The sequence below is a fragment of the Denticeps clupeoides genome, chromosome 20 (genome assembly GCF_900700375.1).
Source record: "Denticeps clupeoides chromosome 20, fDenClu1.1, whole genome shotgun sequence".
Classification (NCBI taxonomy): domain Eukaryota; kingdom Metazoa; phylum Chordata; class Actinopteri; order Clupeiformes; family Denticipitidae; genus Denticeps; species Denticeps clupeoides.
The window spans coordinates 16,780,889-16,795,678 of NC_041726.1; the positions used below are offsets into that span (position 1 = coordinate 16,780,889).

At 39.2% G+C, this 14,790-nt stretch overlaps 1 protein-coding gene across 1 annotated transcript in view; it reads right to left on the reverse strand.

Annotated features, from left to right (window-relative positions):
* Positions 1 to 14,790, reverse strand: part of csmd2 (CUB and Sushi multiple domains 2) — a 242,749-nt gene that overhangs the window by 122,339 nt on the left and 105,620 nt on the right. Inside the window, exons 6-8 of the mRNA XM_028963348.1 lie at positions 4,014 to 4,126; positions 1,407 to 1,484; positions 466 to 553 (exon numbers count right to left, since the gene is read on the reverse strand). Of these exons, the coding sequence (XP_028819181.1) occupies positions 466 to 553; positions 1,407 to 1,484; positions 4,014 to 4,126 (279 nt within the window). The remainder of the gene's footprint in view (positions 1 to 465; positions 554 to 1,406; positions 1,485 to 4,013; positions 4,127 to 14,790) is intronic.

The window sequence follows — 14,790 nt, forward strand, 5'->3', positions numbered from 1 at the left end:
GTCTGATGAAGGCACCCTCCGGAACATTCCAGTAAAAAAGTTTCGATTGTCTTTCACTTCCGCGCTGCGAGGAGCTGGAGAGGGGGCGAGTGTGAAATGGATTGTCTCCATTTGTCTGTGTTAGGTGGCAATGGGGTGCATCTACCAGCGCTGGGAGTGGGAGGACGAGGACAGCGTCAGGATGACAGGACACCTATCCCTTTCCTAATACACCACCAATCAGCTGCACTGCTAAACTGAGCCAATGACACAGCCAGAACACAGCGACACTGTCAAGATGAAGACGCGGGGTGTATCCCACGTCCTCTACTCCTCCCACCCCCCCTCCCTTTCTCCAATCCTCTGAATGACCTTTGAGAGTGGCAGGCGCTGTTCGTACTGATCAAAAACTTCCAGTAAGAGCTGGAGAGAAATGAAATAGATCCACACTCCATTCATCACACCAACACAGGAAACTGGACTCACCTGAAGTCGGAACCTTTCCTCTTCCCTCTCTCTGGAATCCCAGGATCTGGACACATGTTGTGTCCCTGTGCCACTCCCATCTGGGACACTGTTACAGGCAGTAGAGATATGTGCAGGAGAAATGTCTACATGATTTATTTATAACCATTCTTTTATCTTAGTTTATTGTTTATTTTTTTAATTACAGATAATAGCATAACTAACATGAATGGAATAACCATAATAATACCACAGTTCATTTTTTGCCAGATTCCTTCCAATTTTTTTTTTTGATATCATGACTTTCATTCAAATCAATTCTATCGTCAAACTTTTAAATTTAAAACAAATATTTAAAAATGCCATTGTGCAATATATTATAGTATATAACAATACTAAGCTTTTTTGCTCTTTTTACCTAGCTTTTTGTATTAGATCACCAAAATAAATTCAAGGGTCATGTCAGCTGAGCAGTCATTCCCTCTTTTTCTGGCAGGCAAGAGAGCTGCCATCCATCGACACAATTTAGGCAACACAGGAAGAGGAAATGACACGGCAGGGTCAGGTTACCTGGCAACACACCTTTCCTGTCTGTCAAACTGACAACGGAATGCTGCAATTGGCTGGAGTGGCCAGCACAGCCCACACTCATGCATACTGATGCGGGACGAAAGGGCATGGCGACAGCCATGATGATAGGTATAAGCTGGGATCTCACTGAGTGAGTGTGCTCAGAAGATGACATTTCCCCATAGTGAATAGGGGGATTGACAAGAAGGCAGGGTCCGCAGGAATCTGTGTTAGATTTGGTGTTAGATACTCTTTTGTTTTTAATAAAAAAAGTGTTGTTTCTAAAAACATTTAAAGTTGATTTAATGTAATAGTAACAATAAAGCTAACAATAACAAGTACAACAATATTAATACTGATAATAATATGTGACACATGCAAGAATAACTTACACACAGAGATCTTGCTATGGTTGTCTTTGCTTGGCAGCATTTTGACTCCTCTAGACTTCAACTCTGTCATCTTTTTAACTGAGGAGATAAAGGAGGTGATAAGGCAACACAAGTTGACTCATTCATCATGAACATACATTAATAATTTACAATCCTGCTGCATGCATTCAATATTGTTAGGCACTAATCTATGCTTTTTGTGAATTTTACCCCAGTTATGTATATCAAAGATTCATATGTTATGAATCTTTCTGATTCATACATTCCTGAAATTCACAAAAGTCTGTGTCTAGTAATGCCTCAACAGCTCCAGCAGGGGCTATGAATTCTCAGACACTATTTTGATGAAACATTTGAGTTCTTGTCAGCGGGACTCTACAAAGCATATCGTCAAACAGTGTCGAGGTCTTGCAAGATCTTCAAAAATTTGTCTGACAAAGAAGACATTGAGTCATGAAATCAAGCTCCCTACAGATACTCAGCTGCAGCTCAGCAGAACGTCTGCTCTTTCTGACTCCTTCAGGACATTATCATCGTTGCTGCAATCTACTTTCCTTCATACACAAGTCACTGTTTCCTTCAGAATAAAAAAAAGGTCTTTTTTTAATTGAGTAGGGAAACGCTTTGGATTGCTTTTATTCAAAAACACAAACCCGGCCCAGATCTTTTTAACACAATCACCATTCTCATTATTTCCTGTATTGAGCACCCTCACACAAAACTAATTACTCCATCTATACAGTAATAAGTCCTTTTATATCTGTTGTTATTTTGAAAAAAAGATGAGCAACAATTAAAACAATTCCTGTCGGATGTATTTGTATTTCAGATAACAACAAGCTTTGCTTCCTCTCTGAACAGAACATTTTATGGGTCATTTCACAGTTCTGAGATTTGAACGCATGATACATAACATGAAAGCTCATAAAGGCTGATGTTAATATGCAAGACAGCAAAAGTGGACTGTGTGTATCGCTTGAATTTAGTACGGAGCCCTATGCTTACCGTGCAGAACCCTATCCTTGCCTTGCTCCTTTAAGGAGCTCGGTTGTTTTTCAATCTTGGGAATTGCCGGATGTTACAGAATCCCAGTTCAGGAGCAATAGGATGAGGGAATCTAATTAAGAGCTTAGTGCACCACTCAATCCCCCCTTCTCCGCCTTTCTTCCTGATTCCCTAAAACTATTATTTATTTATCTCTGGAGCAGCGGACCTGTAATCCACCCTGATCGCTTTAGTCGAAGGTGAGATTCCCGCAGATTTGGGATTTGTTTCTGCCGGCAAGCAGCTAATCTCTTTTCCCGACTCATCTCCTTGGTGAACTGACCTTTGACTTTTTGAGTGTGATGAGATGGGTAGCAGGGGACGACCACAGTGAGCTAAGAAAGCTGTGTGTCTGCGTGTGTGTGTCTGCCTATGTATGAGAATAATTTAAATTACACTTAGCAGCAGCTATTAGAATCACTTATGTCTAAAACTCTGTGGAGATTTGGCTTGCATTTGGTTTTAGCCATTAAAAGGACCAGGCAATTTTTTTTAACCATGTACTTCCTTTTCATTATTGAAATGCACTCTAACTTTTTTTTTCTTCACCATGCTAATGCAAGCTAGAGTACCTAGTGAAATATTTTATCCATCACTGGTCTATAACAACATTTCAAAGTCATATATATAGGGCTCCATGGTCTTCAAGCCTGCAGGTAAATTGCAAGAGACAAAGAACAGGAAGATGATGTGAATCCCTAACTCTGAGAAAAATGATTGGTCTGTCTTCAGTATTACAGGTCTTCCTTCAGTTATATTTCATTTCCAGACTGCCATCAGCCAACTCATTAAATGAAATGTGTTACTAAATATTCACTGTCACCCCTGTGAATATGTTGACTGACTAGATGTCTTTAAAGTATAGAATCCCTGTTCTGTCTAATAATTTGCCTTACTGAACTGCATGGAAACCAGGATCACAAAGATGCTTGAAAAGGACAGAAAAGCTATATTATTCATATTTGATGAATCTCAGGTTTCATTGGGCTACAGATGATTTAAATAATTAAATAAACTAAATAGAATTGTTTAGCAAAACGAGAGACACAGATCAGGTTAAAATTAGTATGTGAGGATGCTGTGACCTCACATTGTTGCATAATTCTTGCCTGTCTGCTTAATGCATGCTGGGAAAACACCATTGAAAGAATATAATATTTTAACACTTTTATTGGCCCTTAATTCTGATGGGCTGAACTCAGCTAGGTCATCTTCAGAACCACTGCAGTCTATACGCTGCTAGACATTTAATGTCATTTTTTTTCTTAGTGCTGACCAGAACAGGATGGCTCCCTTTCTTGAGTTCCTCTTAAAGCTTATCCTGCTTGCTCACTGTGTCTTCCTCCCAACATATGCATGAATGATTGAGTTATTGATTGACTAATCAATCTAAATGAATACAACATTTGATCAAATGTTGATAAAATGATTCTTTTGAGTGCAGATTTAATGAGTTGGTTAAAAGCTTTTAATTAGCTTTTAGTTTTTGTTAGGCCTTCTTCAAACACAATGATACATTACAAGGATACTTACAAGGGTTAGATTAATCTTTCCCTGTCTCACCTTGGTAGTGGGCACTGAATCCCCTCAGCTTGTGGTTGCTGTCAGTGGTAAAGTGCAGGCGTAGCCAGTTCTTACTGCTGATGACTGGCGATGGCAGGTTTGCTCCTGTAAACCTGAGACGAGAGAAAGAACAGACTTTACATCTACAACATGTGGCAGGCGCCCTTGTCCATGTTGTGCTTTCAGGTTACCATCAGTGCAATCATCAGTTCTGGTTCACTAGGTCCCCAACTATGAATGCAATCATTGTATTCACTCTGTTATAAGTCAGACTACAATAAAGGTTTTTACAAGTTATTCTAAGTATTCTCTAAAGAGGAAGGATTAAAGCAGCCATTTGAAAAAACTGTGACTGTGCTGTTCTGACCACCACATTCCACCACCTAGGGGAAGAAAAAGAAGAGTCTATATAGTGTCCAGGTGAGCAGTACTGGAGGGTCGGAGAGTGTGAGGTACAGGGTGAGGTATAATAAGAGTTGTGAGGTAGGACGGTGAAACCCCATGTTTGGCTTTGTAGGCCAGCATCAGTATTTTGAATCTGATGTGAGAGCAGTTACTGGGAGCCAGTGGGGGGAGAGTAGCAGTGGGAGAATTTGCAAACGTTGTAAACCAGTCATGCTGCAGCATTCTGCATTGGTTGTTGAAGTCAGAATCTTTTCCTACTTAACTATACAGAACAGAAGAATGGTGTTTATTGCTCCATAGAAGAAGCCAGCTAGGAAATTGTCTTCTTTAATGCCTCAAGGTGGCATGGACAGAGTGTATTCACTCAGCATGAAAGATTGACAGAAGTGAATCTCATAGTCACACTGCTTGAAAAAAATGTGAGAAATTGTAAAGGAATATTTAAAATGGGCATGCAATATGTGCCAACTGAGGCACACACACACACTATACTAATCATGCATGATGCTTAGCAGACACTTCTAGAGCTATGAAAACCAAAGCTTATCAGTTTCTCATGTTTCTATCTGTGAACTGTATTCTTGTTCCATTTGGGCCTTGTTCCAAAGTACTCCCCGTTCTCTGGTGCATTCTGGAATTTCCCATACCCATCATTCATCACAAAGAGGAATAAGAAGAGCTTACACACATGCTGAGTAATGACAGAACTAATAGAAAAGACAATCAAGAAATACATTCTTAATTAAAGCAGATCAACTCAAAGTTTGGGTTCATATTTTCATCTGGCAACAAACCAGCAGCCTGTGAAAAAAACACTGCTGTCTGTCCATCAAAAAATGTCTGCAAGGAGCAGGTTGTCAGGATGAAGAGAATTAGTGGTGATTATTGCAAAGACAATGTAGCCGAGTTTATTGTGCGTCGCGTTCACAGCAGGGCACTAATCGTTCAAAGCCGTAACGAACACAAAGAGCTGTCTGTCACAGAGACAGGCGCTTTCTAAATCAGCGACCCACACACACCTTGCCTGTCAGCTCACTTCTTTTAAACCATGTTACCACCTGAGCTGGATTTTTTTTCATATGACTCACGTGTGCACACACTACCCATTATGGTAAAATGTGTCTTTTTAGTAATATAAAAAAATATTTTAAAAAGACCAATAATTTTGCATTTTCAGCTTCAGAAATAAAATCCTTCATTAATCTTGTCCCTGCATGAAAGTAAGGCATGCGCCCACCAACATGTGATCTGAAGATCTGAAAGTGCTGAGAGGATGTAAGCCACAATATTCTGTCAGCAGGGCCCAGAACCCCTGGAACCCAATTCAGAGACAATTATTGCAAAAAAAATTCAGCCTGGTTGAATTACCGCTTGCCACTGTGCTCCAGATATTCACCATCACCTTCTTCAACTCAACATTGTTTATTCCGCCCATCGATTCAATGGTCATTAGATACAGCACGGTGGTCCTCTTAACCAAGGACTCACACAGAGTGACAAGACCAAGCAATCAGTGCACTTACCCACTGGCTTTTAAATATGATGTGAAGCTTTTTATTTTCAATGGAGTCAAACTTCTATTAAACATTTCTGAGATCTGCTGGATTTGGTTGGGAATGTAGGGCAGAAATTGAAAGACATGAAATTTAATTGCCATTAAATGACTAAATTATTATAAGAAGCCATTCAACATCTCTCCAGATATTGTATGTACCAAAAAGGTACTCATTTCACTCCATTAATTTTGAGGGTTGTGCCGGAACACCTGCAGATGCTCAGTTGGATTGAAATCACACTGCCTTCACGAAAAACTTTTGTACCAACAAATTGGTTTAGCCTGTTTCATTATTTGTCATCTGTCTTTCAACTTTGAGTCAGAGTCTGTATTCTTTTTTGTTTGACTGGAATTAATATTCCACCAGTGGCACTGGGGTTTATTTCTTATATTAAACATGACAAAGAGAATGGAGTCAATTCTAGATGGCCATTCACTTCAGCCAGCGTATCCAGATGGTCTCCTTCAATGATCAAGGTAACAAACCAGTTAAATTATAAACTAGATGTGAGATCTCTTTAAAACCTCAGCTTATGAATTGGCACGCATTGTGCTCAATTTATCAAAATACTTATTCAAGACATTGATTTAAATTCAAAGAGCAAGGATGGACAAAATACTACTTTTGTATTTGCATTATTTATTTATTTTGTAGGTGGCTTAAAAGCCCCTGAACCCATTTAGTTTTGGTCAAAATGGTGCGAATGTTTCAAAATGTGGGTTTATAATTCCTCTTTGAGTGACTGTCAAGATTCTGCTTTAAATGTTTGCCTGACATTGGGAACACCTGCTCAGAACAGCTAACCTTCATCTTCTTCACGCCTGATGTACTCCTTCCTCAGATGAGCAGCAGAGTGCTCAGGGTCATCCTAAGCATGGCTCCCTTCTGTCAATCAACTGATGCTTGATTGGCAGATCTGAGGACCTGTTGCTGAGCAGGTGAAGGAGAGGCCTGGGGGTAATCATGGAAAATAAAGTATTCCCACAGCGACGACACCTTAACTGTGCCTGTCAGTGCAAAGTGACACTAATGCTACAGAGAGAGACAGAGTCCCAGTTCTGCACACGTCAAGTGAATTTGGTTGATTGGCTAAAATAGGTCTTGTGCACTCCTAGGAGTAGAGGTTCTCCTTCAGAAGAACTATGTATTCTCTAATGATACAACGCTTCCATATATTTCTATCGAGTTTTTTGCAGAAACGTATTCTGACTTAATTAAGCTTCAGCCAGAGCTTACTTTTACAGGGTATACATAAAGCACAAATAAAAACTATGTTAGATCCAACAAACAATTTAGAGGAACAGTCCAAAAAAGTTATGGTTAAATTGCGGCCTCTAGAGGCAGGGACCTGCTAGCTTCGGAAGGAATAGCTGGTACAGAATGCCGGTAGTATTTTGGTGCACAAGATACAAACCTGATGTGATGGATGTTATGTGATGGTATTTTTTGATAGCTAGACATTCAGAAGACATCACCAACTTCAAACGATGGCCTGACAGTTCAACATCTCCATCATACACACACGGACCCTTTCGCCCTCTTTTTCCTCAATAGGTGACTTGAGCACTGTAATGTTTGAGTAAAAGCATTCACAGAATAACTGATGGGCATTGAGATGATGGCAACAAGATTAATGCTTTCCAGACAATCAATCACCCACCGGCCCACCTTTACTGAAATTAGTTTTCTACCCCACGTGTGCCTTATTTATTTATTTTACTGAGGGCTATTGGAATAATGGAAGTGACTTCCAGCTCTGATAACTTGTCAGATACATGATGTTATTACTGATTTATGATGGGCACGATCTGGATAGACAAAGGGTTTGGTGAAGATTGCATCTTTTATTATTCAGTATCTTCTTTGCTTGCCACTGTGGTGGGCAAGCTGTAGCCCACATAGACCAGAAATAGAAGAAAGATGAAGAAAACATCTAAACGAAAAAGAGATCCTAACCAACATTGACAGGAACTACTCCCTTTAATCATGGTTTTTCATCCTATCACAACTAATCAGTCACCTGGAACTTAAATCTTCAGCATGATTTCTGCAGCTACCCATCCACTCATCCATTCAAGAAGGGATACGTCACTAGAGCAAACAGAATGGCTCTCATACCAGTGATACCACGTGTTTGTATTCATTTTTTTCTTATGCATGTGCAGAGAGATGATGTTTATGTCCTCTTCAGGTCCTCATAATTAGGACCTAAAGTAAATGCACTCACTGATTTCCAAAACAACACTGCACATAGTTCCAGATATAGACAGTAACTTCATCATTACACCACATGCAATGAAACTGGAGGAAAACAAGTCCTTTATTTAAACCAGGACTACGGCCAACCACTTAATTCTAGAGGCTCTCTGCAAAACATTAACAGCCAACGGCAGTGGTAAGTGGTTGGAGGGCCAGTTAAAAGGAGTGCTGAAACATTATGAGCCAGCTTGACCCCAGTGTCAAAAGTGTCAAAATTCCAATACTTGAATGTAACTTCCAACACATTTAGCATCAGCATAACAATGGATGTAATGGGCATTACATTTGTGTCACCCATCCATAATGGTTGTCACAAGTTAAAGTGAGACCATTTTATAACCAAAAGACTGGAATAATATCACTCCAAATTCAGACTTGTTTTTATGCATATTGTGAACAAAAAAGAAAGACACTGCAACATCTTACTCACATCAAGAATTACTGAGGTCTCACACCCACAGTTTCTTCTGTACCAAAAGAATAATCTGCAAGTGACTTCCTGCTAAGGGGTTTCAGCATCTATGTAAGCTTGATTCATCTATTACTTTGCTGGGAATACAAATTTTCATTATACTTTACAATAAATTTAAATGATACTCTTATCTTGAGCAAGAATTATTATATAAAACCTTGGAGCATCACCTCCATTAATGTAAAATTTGCCAGCAACTGCATGGACATATAATTTTTTACAAATCCTAAAGGTCTAGACAGATTCTACGTCAGGTAATGTTTGCTTGGCCGCTCTTTTGCTATATTTCAGATCTGACAAAGTTAGAAGTCCAGATAAATGACTTCCGCAGCCCATATTCCGAGTGTCAAGTGGCCATTAAGCATTCCGAAAGTGACTTGGGAAACAATCAAGTTCTGATTTTATAGGAATGGGGAGAAAAAGGCAATTACTACATGCACCCTACCAGAGAGAGAAGCATGGTCACAATGACAAAAGGACTTGTGAGGGGGTATATGTAATAAACATATATATTATTTGTTCAATTCAATTGTGTGTGTGTGTGTGTGTGTGTGTTATGTTATGCATATGAATATATGTTCCATTATGCAGAGCACTTAAGTCACCAAAACAAATGATGCACTTGCACAGGTTTATCTCATACGCTTGCATTCTGTACTGCTACTCATTTAAAACCATCATTATAGCCAGCATGCATATTTATGGATCTGACTTTAAAGGTTCATGCTAAGCCAGTAGATGATTAATTAAAAAATATACATGTTTTACAATGCAATATTAAAAAAATCTTTCTGCATGGGAATGATTCTCATACAGGTATTGCAAAATGCTCATATCATACCTCATGTGCATATCTAGATTGTTTAAAGATGGCCATGCCTTGAAAGTCAGGAAAAGAAATTCATTAGAACATGAAAGACAAAGACAGAGTCTAATTTTCTCTCCGCCACTTTCAAATATATTGCCATTCTGACAAAAGGGGCAAGTGAAATGTCCCTTTGAATTAAAAGTCAATTTAGGGCCAAATCATTTCCTGTTAACATTTCATAATTAGCCGCTCTGCACAGGGACGTTCATTACACCAGTCTTATTAGCCAGAGGGGGTCATACTGGTCAGGATACTGTTGACCTACACTGCTCTCTCTCTCTGACGTTCCTTCTTTCCCATTTCTGAAGAAAAGATTGTCTGGTGGTGCAGAAGTCAGGGTTGTGAGGGAGATTGATGAAGAGCTTTTGTAAGGTTTTACTGAGGGTTTTCAGGTTCAATACTTCCTTTCTCTCTGTGTTCCGACTTTAGGTTTTTCGCACAGGAGACCTACAGGGAGCTGTATTCCCTGAATAAGGTCCTGATCCAGGTCCAGTCATGATTAATCAAAAAAATCTTCATGAATGGGCAAGACAGGACAAGGATGATGGCAGTTAAGACCATGTCACCAGAAGCAGAGTGAAAAATGTACACTGCATCACAATAAAAATAAAAACAGGTCAACAGATTTGCGGGATTTATGCTGACAAAGACACATTATGAACGGGTTGTAAAGTTTGTTTGCTGTAACACAATATGGATTATAACATTTATAACTCATAGAACAGGGTTCATGTTGTGTGACGGTAGATTCATTCCTTTCTTCACAGATTTGCAAGGGTTGCAATGCTCCTTTTTGCCTACAAAAGATGATAGGCAAGGTGGATCTTTTTTTTGCTTCAGTGCAATTATGGGCATCTTCCTTCAGAAGCATTAAATTCTGTACGATACCATTAGATTCATAATTATATTTCACATTGTGTGAATTATGGGTGTGATTTATCTTACTTATTATTATATAAGGCCTTGACTTACAGTTACAGTTTACTAAACATATTAAGTATATTTTAAGTGTTTTTAATAGGCTTTTTATAACAAATGAAACTCAATCTCAATCTTATCTTATAGATTGCTTCTACCATTCTGCTTTGTTTGTTGTCACCTCCTGCTTCATTTTTGGTCTACTGTTAATGAGTTATTATCCTGTGTTCATGCATTCACACCTCCCTGTGCATTCTACATATTTTTGAAGATCCCTGTTGACTGATGTGCAGACTTGTATGTACAGAATTGTATTGATACGCATGTAATGCGTTTAAATGTATTCAAAATATGTATTCAAAAAGTATTTGAAAAAAATGTAAATGATTGCCTGACCTTATCTCTGGCAAAGATTAATGGGCTAAGAGCACTTTTCACGTCTTGCTCCATCTTCCTTTGTCTGGCTGCGTGGGTGGGGGTGACAGAATGGTGGCGTCAGCCCCTGTAAAACAACCAGCGCTCAAGGGGTCAGATTTAATTCCAGTATTTCATACTGCGGCAGTTACGGCGAAGCCCACTGTGGAGCATCTGTGGTAGGGATGCTTTAGCGCGTAGCGTTGCTTTAATTGCAGCCTCTTAGGCAGATCAATCAACCCCCCTACTTAATATGCAGCCAGGCCACCTCTTCAAGAGCAGGGGTCACACTGACTTCACAGCCCCAAAGTTTTAGCACTTTAATGACTGTGAATCCTTTAAGAGCACAGAGTACAGAGGCAGAGGGGGCATGAGCTGTGCTTTGAAGAAGGACTTTTTTCTCTCCGATGTGACAAAACAAATCAGGCTCTCTGACCTGTGAGCGTGCATTGGGTATTGGAGTGTGTGACCTTCAAACTTGACACAAAAACTCATGCACCTGTACAAGTACAAGCATAATTACACATGCATACCAACACACTTCAGACAAACAGTAAACACCGTTTTCCCAGTGTACAATAATGTTCGTAAAAATGATCAAAAAAATGGCATAAATGCGTGCAAAAAAAGACCAGACTTTGGAAAAGTACAGAATCAATCAACATTCGGAAACGCAGTTGTCACGATCCAGATCCGGACCGGAGTTTCACTGTTGTCCTGTATAATGTAAATTGTATAAAGCTGCCCTGTTTGTTTCTGTTTGCTGTCAGGTCTTTGAAGTTATGTTCCATGTTCACCAGAGTCTCGGATGCCTCCCCTGTCTTGTGCATCACCATTAAACCCCGGTTTCGTGATGTCAATAATATGCACCTCTTCTCATTGTCCATAACATAGGCCTCCCATACCATAACCCCAATAGTGGAAATGTGATACATTGGATATAAAGGTGTTTGCTAGGGAAAGTATGAATTTTACTATTATGAAAGTGAAGTGCACAGCAAGCGATTGCGTCCTTCCTTCCTCGTCTTCTCGTCCACCTCTTCGCCCTCCTCTCCGTGCACCTGCCTCGTGGATATAAAGGTGTTTGCTAGGGAAAGTATGAATTTTGCTATTATGAAAGTGAAGTGCACAGCAAGCACAGCACACAGCGCACACAATGAAATGTGTCCTCTGCATTTAACCATCACCAGTGTGTGTCACAACCCTGCTGGCATGACGAGGCAGGTGAATTGGGGTTATGGTATGGGAGGCCTATGTTATGGACAATGAACAGAGGTGCATATTATTGACGGCATTTTGAATGTATACATTTACATTTAAGGTATTTGGCAGATGCCCTTATCCAGAGCGTCTTACAATGTGCTTTCATGAAATGTTTCATGTTTCATGTTTAATACTGTCATACCATGATCCTGAGACACATTGTTGTGCCATTCATCTACAACCATTACCTCATGTGACAGAATGATAATACATGGTCCAACATTCCAGTTGTTACATGGCCAGCATACTGACCGGACAGCTCACCCCTTGAGCATGTTTGGGATGCTCAGGATCGGTGTATACAACAGTGGGTTCCTGCCAATATTCAGCAACTTCACACAGCTATTGAAGACGTGTGGACCAACATTCCACAGGCCACAATCAACAACCTGATCAATTCTATGTGACGGTGATGTGTTGATCTGCATGAGAAAATTTCGGCCACAACAACATACTGACTGTTTTCTATTAATCGCCATTGAGTCTTATTGCTGGCAGCTCAAAAAAGTTAGTTGAAAAAAAATTATTCATGTGTTTGATCATTATAGATTACATAAGTACTGTCTGGGTAAGACAGTACTGAGCACAAAGTCCCAGGTTAAAACCCAACTTACTACCATTGTGTCCCTGAGCAAGACCCTTAGTGATTGTAAGGCGCTCTGGATAAGGGTGATTGATAAAGTCCATAAATATAAATGGTGTGTGTGTGTGTGTGTGTGTGTGTGTGTGTGTGTGTGTGTGTGTGTGTGTGTGTGTGTGTATATATATATATATATATATATATATATATATAAACCATAACCATATATATATATATATGGTTTAAATGGTCAATTTGTGTGCATGTGTGTTTATGTTTTGAAATGTTTTTTTTCCAAACAAACCAAATGATGCATGTTAAAATCAGGCAATTTCTTTCAATCAGCCTGCACAGAAAAGAAGAAAAGGGGAAATCTTTCAGGAGATATAACAAGCCAGTATCTCGCAGCCAAAGGGCACAGCATGAATTATACATGAGGCTGAGAAGTCGATCTTTCATCTGATCTAGCTGTGTTCTATAGCCTGGGATCACATGATATTGGGCCACCACATACACTACACACATATTATGGACAGGTTCATATCCGTATCCGGCAATAAACATAAATAAATTATTAATAAACATTTCTAACCAAAATTACAAAGATAACAGTAACAGTGCAGTTGGTGGCAATAAGCACATAACACCCTGTAGCCCTAACATCAAACGTATGCTTATTCTCACAGGTGTTGTCTGCTTAAAATAAACAAATAAATAAATAAAGTATAATCATATAAGAAAACACCCCTAGATTATCCTGTCTGCTTCTGTGCCATACGTAACTGAGTTGCCAGTTTGTAAACAACACCTAGAGATTTTATTTAGCCCCTTTTATTGTATTTAAAATATATTAATTTATAAATATAAAATTTAATAGATGAGTGTACATCAACATCAAGTAAAATCAAGTAGTTTCAGGATACAGTTTTTGGAAAACTGTTTTCTGATAGTACCCATGCTACATTTTTAAGTTATAACAAACTTCCTATCTGATGCATTTCCGACTGTACAGCTGACCTGGGTGCTAACATTATTGGATTTTCATACTGAGTAACAGAGCAAACAGTAAAAGGTTTAACGACATGATAATCATTCCATCTTTAGAAATGAGGAAAGGATGAAGACCTACTCTCTACTCCAGTTATCTCTTGGGGGTAAATATCACAGATATGACAAACTGAATGAATCCCCTCTTTCATGTATTCTTCTTATGCCTACAGTCAATAAGTTTTTTTATCAAGCTGAGCATATTTTTTTATTTTATTTGAGTTTTCCTGTATGGCTATCATGAAAATGAAAAGCATGCTCACCAGAACAGTGGTCAAGCAGTGTAACTAGGGATTGTCCTCCATAAACTAAGCCACAAACTAAACTAGTATATTTCATAAACTGAGTGATGTTTTGGATGCTGGACATTACAGGCCACATAAGAGTCTTAATTACATGTTCATGTTAACCACAGATTTTAAAGCATCGACCACTGAATTATTTCATTTACTTTAAACTGCTCTTGGCCTAAGGTGCCAGATCATAACTTTTAATTTTAATTTTCTGGCAGTGAGCACCATACAGCAGCATTCAAATAACCCTTTTCACTAGTTTTAATCTGTCGATATAGAAAATGGGCATCAACCTGTTATCACAGTTAAAGAAAAGAAAGAATTTAAGAAAATAGTACAAAATGAGACTCTGCAAAGGAGCACAAACATATTTCAAGAAGATAATGAGGACAAGGACAAGCGATTCTGAAAGAAATCTGATAAACAGAACATAGTTTGATTCATGAAGATTCATGAATCTTCTGAAGATTCCCTTTGGGAGCCACCGTATCTACAGTGTTCTGGCAATTAAAATGCACTTTGTGTCCTGTGGACTGAATGAGAGCTAATCTACTATATTAGATTTTCGGCTGGAAGGATACGGTGGCACTGTGCATTAAGGGAGCTGACAGGAGATGTCATGCTAACAATATTGAACCTGGCAAGCCTGTCAAATCCTGTGCTTCCCCAAACACCGCACCCCTCCCTCCCCAGAGTCTGTTT